This window comes from Corvus kubaryi, unplaced genomic scaffold, assembly GCF_017639235.1.
Source record: "Corvus kubaryi isolate FWS band 111438036 unplaced genomic scaffold, C.kubaryi_AGA036_p1.0 36963, whole genome shotgun sequence".
NCBI classification, from domain to species: domain Eukaryota; kingdom Metazoa; phylum Chordata; class Aves; order Passeriformes; family Corvidae; genus Corvus; species Corvus kubaryi.
The window spans coordinates 5204-10738 of NW_024580993.1; the positions used below are offsets into that span (position 1 = coordinate 5204).

Here is a 5535-nt window from a genome sequence, read left to right on the forward strand (position 1 = left end):
GGTAACTGGGAGCACTGGTGTAACTGGGAGCACTGGGGCCCAGGGGTCCGTCGGGCTGTGGATCTTTGTGCCGCCCCTGGGAGCTGGAGCCAAGTGCTGAGTCGACATCTCAGGTGGGACTGGGGGCACTGGGTGGACTGGGGGGACTGGAGTCCCAGTCTGGGGACTGGAGGGACTGGGGGGAACTGGGGTTCCCGGTTGGGGGCTGGAGGGACTGAGAGTCCTGCACTGGAGGGTCTTGGGGTGCCGGTTGGGGGGGGGGCCATAGGCTGGGGACTGGGAGGACTGGGGGTCTCAGCTGGGGAGACTGGGAATGCTGGTCTGGGGTCTGACTGAACTGGCAGTGCCCATTTGGTGAACTGGGAGGACTGGGAACCCCAGTTTGGGAGTGGGGGGGCTCAGGGAGGGTTGTTTGGGGGTCCCAGGGGTGCAGTCTGGGGGAGGGGTCGATGTCCTGATGTCCCCCCAGGGGTTCCCTGAGGGCCCGGGGGGGCACTGGGGGTCTGGGGGGGCCAGGGGGGAGTCGGCCCCTCCTGACGCCCCCCCAGGGGCTCCGAGGGGTCCCCAGCACAAGTGGTGGCCGTGGATCTCCAGGCCATGGCGCCGCTCCCGGGGGTGCTGCAGATCCAGGGGGACATCACCAAGGTGGGGACCCCCCCCAGAACCCCCCAAAGCCTCCATGGCCCCCCAAGCCCCCCCAAAGGCCCTGTCCTGGGGGGCTGCAGGTCCAGGGGGACATCACCAAGGTGGGGACCCCACCCCCACTCCCACGGACTCTGCCTAAACCTGAAGCTCCCTGGGGCACCCCCAGATTCCCTGGGCTCCCCTCAAGCTCCATATTCTCCCCCCGTGGAACCCCCAGACCTCATTTTCCCTCCCCCTGGGCCCCCCTGACCCCAAATCCCTCCCCCAGGCCCCTTTCCTACCCCCAGACCCCAAATCACCTCGCAGATACCCCCCGACCCCATTTTTCTCCCCCCACCCAGAACACCCCTGATCCCCATTTCCCACCCTGACCCTCTTCCCCTCCCCAGGGCCCCCCCAGCCCCAGGACCCCCAGCCCCAAATTCTTCCCCCCAGGGGCTCCCTCAGATGCCGTTTTCCCTCCCCAAGGTACCCCCAGACCCCCAAATTCCACCCCCAAACCCCATTTCCCCCTTCTCCCCCCAGGCCTCCACAGCCCAGGAGATCCAGCGCCACTTCGAGGGGCACCCGGCTGACCTGGTGGTCTGTGACGGGGCCCCTGACGGTGAGTTTGGGGGGGCTGGAGCCTGGGGGGCACCTGAGCCCCCCGAACGCCCCTGAGCCCCAGATTTCCCCACAGTGACGGGGCTGCACGACCTGGACGAGTACATCCAGGCTCAGCTGCTGCTGGCAGTAAGTGGGGTTAACCCCCCCTGACTCCCCCCACAACCTCCTGGGGACCCCCAAAGCCCTGAGGGAACATCAAACCCCCCCAACTCCCCCAAATCCCTCTTTTGGGGGGTCTCCCCTCCTCTAGGCGCTGAACATCACCACCCACGTCTTGAAGAAAGGCGGCACCTTCGTGGCTAAGGTGAGTCCGTGAGGGGATTCCCCCAAAATGAGGGGGGTCTGGGGCTCCCCCGACCCCAAAAATGGGGTCCTAACGCCCCTGCCCCCCCAGATTTTCCGGGGCAAGGACGTGACCCTGCTCTACTCCCAACTGCGCCTCTTCTTCCCCGACGTCACCTGCGCCAAACCCCGCAGCAGCCGCAACTCCAGCATCGGTGAGACCCCTCCCCAAAAACTGGGGACCCCCCTCAGCTTTGGGGAGACCCTCCTGAGTTTGGGGGATCCCCCCAATCCCCACTTTTTGCAGAGGCTTTCGTTGTGTGCCGTGGCTACAGCCCCCCCGAGGGCTTTGTGCCCACCATGGACAATCCCCTGCTTGACCCTGACGCGGGTAAGGGGCCCTGGGGGGGCTGGGGGGTCTCCGGGGCAGTTGGGGGTCTCTGGGGGCTATTGGGGGGTCACTGGGGGCATTTCCAGGGGTCCCTGCAGGAATTTTGAGGGTACCTGGCAGGATTTTGGGGTGTCTGGGGGTCATTAGGATGTCTCTGGGAGGGATTTTGGGGTCTGTGGAGACCACTGGGAGGTCTCTGGGGACATTTTGAGGGGTTCCTAAGGGGTTTTGGGTTCTCTGGGGGTCCCTGAGGGGATTTTGGGGGTCTCTGAGAGGATTTTGGAGTCTCTGGGAATCATTGGGAGGCCCTTTGGAGTGTTTTGTGGGGTCCCTGGAAGGATTTGGGGGTCTCTGAGGGCTATTGGGGGGGGTCCCTGGGGAAATTCGGGGGGGTTGGGACCCGTGAGGATTTGGGGTGCCCCCCCAGCCCCCTAATTCCACCCCCCAGGCCTGGCCCTGTCCCAGCTCGCGGGTCCCTCCCGTGTCATTGTCCCCTTTGTGGCCTGCGGGGATCTGAGCGCCTACGACCCTGACCGCACCTACCCCCTGCAGGTACTGGGGGCACTGGGAGCACTGGGAGGGACTGGGGGAGCCCCTAGAGCTGACTAGGAGGGACTGGGAGAGACTGAGGGAGCCCCTGGAGCTGACTGGGATGGACTGGGAGGGACTGGGGGAGGCCTTGGAGCTGATCAGGATGGACTGGGAGGAACTGGGGTCAGTTTTTGCCTGGTGCTTGTGGGTATGGGGCAGCACTGGGAAGGCACGGGGACATACCGGGAGGGCAGTGGGGTCCTGGTGGAATTCCCTACTTAGTTTTGGTGGGTTCAGGGGGGCACTGAGCCATACTGGGAGGCACTGAGCCATACTGGGAGGCACTGGGCTCTACCAGGAAGGACTGGGCTATACTGGGAGCCCCTCTCCCCACAGCTGGACCCAGCCAGGCCCTACACCTACGTGCCCCCCCCCCCCCCCCCCCCCCCCCCCCCCCCCATCCCCAGGCCTGTCGGCTGCGCCGGGGGGGGGGCCCGGGGACCCCCGCAGGGGGAGGAGGGGGAGGAGCCGGAGCTGCGGGACCCCGGCGTGGGGACCCCGCTGGGTGTGCAAGGAGCCCCCCGGGAGGAGCCGAGGGCGCGAGGAGCCGCCTGCGAGGGGGAAGGAGCCGCCTGCGAGGGGGAAGGAGCCGAGGGGGAAGGAGCCGCCTGCGAGGAGCTGCACCGGCTCAGTCTCTTGGACTGAAAACTCCTGCAAGGACCCTCGGGGTGCGCTGAGCCCCCCATGGGTGTGCACGGACCCTCAGGGGGGTGTTCGAGGACCCTCGGGGTGCGCTGAGCCCCCATGGGTGTGCCCGGACCCTCAGGGGGTGTGCACGGACTCTCGGGGGGTCCTGAGCCCCCCACAGGTGTGCACGGACCCTCGGAGGGTGTTTGAGGACCCCCGGGCTGCACTGAGCCCCCCGAGGGTGTGCGAGGCCCAGCCCTGCTGTGATGCAGCCCCCGGACCCTCCCCCTGCACACAGGTGTGCGACACCCCAATAAAACCCCCAACAACCCATTCCACGCCCTGGGGGCTGCGGGGCTTTATTGCAACAAAAGGAGGGGTGTCCAGGGGGGCTTGGGGGGACCTCCTGGCCTTGGGGGGCCCCTTGGGGTTTCTGAGAGGTCCTGGAAGTTGGGGAGGGGTTTGGGGGGATCCTGGGGGATTTGGGGCACCCCTGGGTTTTTGGGGGTTCTATGGAGGTTGGGGATGGTTTGGGGGGGATGTGGGGGTGGTTTGGGGCGTGGCTTGGAGGGGGATTTGAGAGGATCCCCTTGGGCTCTGGGGGTCCTGGGAGGCTTGGGGGAACCGCTGAGGTTTGGGGGTGGTTCCCGGGGATTTGGGGGACCCCTTGATGTTTGGCAGAGTTGAAACGTTCCCTGGGGTTTGAGGGAATCCCCTCAGGCTTGGGGGATCCTGGGGGAACCCCTGGGGTTTGGGGGTTCCTGGAGGAGATGGGGACATTTTGGGGGGGTCCTGTGTTTCGGGGCTCAGTCCTTGCCGCGCGAGGCCTCGGCGTTGGCGCGGAGCACGGCCCCGGGGCTGGGGTACGGCCGCTGCTGGAACAGGGGCCCGGCCGCCGTCGTGTCCGCTCCGGTCTTGGCCTCGTTGCGTTTGGGCAGCCCCGTGGACCACGTCCCCCTGCCATGACAGCACGAGGGGAGTCACTGAGGGTCCCCCAAAACTCGGGGCACCCCGATAACCCCCAGCCTTTCTCCCCTCCCATACCGGGGCGCGTCCGAGTAAGCGCTGGGGTCCATGGGGTCCAGCTCCTCGTCCTTGCGGCCGCCTGGGGGGGGGACAGGGGGGTCAGCGCAGCCCTGCTTTGGGGTGTGGCAACCCCTGGAATGCTCAGAGCCCCCAAAATCCCGGGGGACCCCCCACCCACCTTTCTTGCTCTTGGGGTACGGTGCCAGCTCCTCGCGCCGGTGGAAGCGGCGCTCCCGCGGCGGCTCCTCCTTCTCGTGGCCCCTCTCAGGGGGTTCCTCAGGCTCTGGGGGGGCACCCAGGGTTGAGGGAGGGGCAGAGGCCCCAAATCCCCCCTCAGGGTTTTGGGGCCCCCTCCTAGACTCACCTGGGTTGCCCTTGAGCCTCTTGGCGGGTTTGGTGATGACGGAGTTGGGGTCGTTGGGAGACAGCCACGACACCAGGTCGGTCTCCACGTTCCAGTAGTAGGGCAGCCCGCTGCGGGGAGGAGCAGGGGGCTGGGGGGGCCATAAGGACCCTGGGAGGGGCCCTACAGCCCCTATAGACCCCAGAGAGAGGCCCTATAGAGCCTGGGGTGGAGTTGCACAGTCCCTACAGGGAATGAGAGGGACCCTACAACCCCTACAGACCCCAGGCAGGGCCCTTCGAGACCCTGGGGAGGGTTCCTACAGATCCTAGAGACCCCAGAGAGGGTCCCTATAGCCCCCATAGTGCCTGACAAACACCTCCATACGCTCTGCAGCAGCTGCCAAGGGTCCCTATAGACCCTGAACGTGTAACCCTACCCCTGCAGCACCTGGAGAGGCTGTGCACAGCCCCCAGACACCTGGAGAGGGACCCGACAGCACCCGGGAAAGGCACGTGGAGAATCCCCACAGCCCCGTAACGCCTGAGCAGAGGCCCTACAGGCACCGGAGAGGGTGGACAGCACCAGAGAGGGTGGACACCACCAGGGAGGCTGGACAGCACCAGGGAGGCTGGACAGCACCAGGGAGGCTGCACAGCACCTGTGCCGTCCCTACAGCCCTGAACAAGGTCCCAAAAGCGGCCTTACGGTGGAGTCTCTCCAGCCCTACAGCGGCTGCAAAGGGTCTCTGCAGCGCGTGGGGGGGTCCCTGCAGCCCCTGTAACACGGAGGGGGGGTCCCAGCAGGAGGGGTCTCACCAGGTGGGGTCGATGACTTTGTACCAGGGTGGGATCAGCCCCTCGAGCCTCGAGGCCTCGTAATCCACGTGGGCGTCGTCGTAATCCTCAGCGATGATCTCCTCCTCAGGCTCTGGGCAGGGCCATCAGCCTGGTCCCGCCAACAGCCACAGCCACTGCCCACAGCCCACAGCCACTGCCCACAGCCCACTGCCACAGCCACTGCC

General features: G+C 66.5%; 2 protein-coding genes across 5 annotated transcripts in view; one reads left to right on the forward strand and one right to left on the reverse strand.

The window, feature by feature from the left end:
• The window catches only part of FTSJ1 (FtsJ RNA 2'-O-methyltransferase 1), a 4642-nt gene extending 1167 nt beyond the window's left edge, over positions 1 to 3475 (forward strand). For 2 of the 3 annotated variants that reach the window (XM_042020331.1, XM_042020333.1), the window contains exons 3-11: positions 44 to 113; positions 549 to 645; positions 1171 to 1249; positions 1325 to 1377; positions 1502 to 1555; positions 1646 to 1748; positions 1841 to 1924; positions 2373 to 2476; positions 2852 to 3475. In XM_042020331.1, the coding sequence (XP_041876265.1) occupies positions 44 to 113; positions 549 to 645; positions 1171 to 1249; positions 1325 to 1377; positions 1502 to 1555; positions 1646 to 1748; positions 1841 to 1924; positions 2373 to 2476; positions 2852 to 3160 (953 nt within the window). In that variant the 3' untranslated portion in view covers positions 3161 to 3475. The remainder of the gene's footprint in view (positions 1 to 43; positions 114 to 548; positions 646 to 1170; positions 1250 to 1324; positions 1378 to 1501; positions 1556 to 1645; positions 1749 to 1840; positions 1925 to 2372; positions 2477 to 2851) is intronic. The other variant, XM_042020332.1, reaches the window with a different exon arrangement.
• The window catches only part of PQBP1 (polyglutamine binding protein 1), a 3599-nt gene continuing 1539 nt past the window's right edge, over positions 3476 to 5535 (reverse strand). The window contains exons 3-7 of one of the 2 annotated variants that reach the window (XM_042020336.1): positions 5330 to 5441; positions 4533 to 4642; positions 4347 to 4451; positions 4187 to 4247; positions 3476 to 4099 (exon numbers count right to left, since the gene is read on the reverse strand). In XM_042020336.1, coding sequence (XP_041876270.1) covers positions 3949 to 4099; positions 4187 to 4247; positions 4347 to 4451; positions 4533 to 4642; positions 5330 to 5441 — 539 coding nt within the window. In that variant the 3' untranslated portion in view covers positions 3476 to 3948. Of the gene's footprint in view, positions 4100 to 4186; positions 4248 to 4346; positions 4643 to 5329; positions 5442 to 5535 lie in introns of both variants that reach the window. The other variant, XM_042020335.1, reaches the window with a different exon arrangement.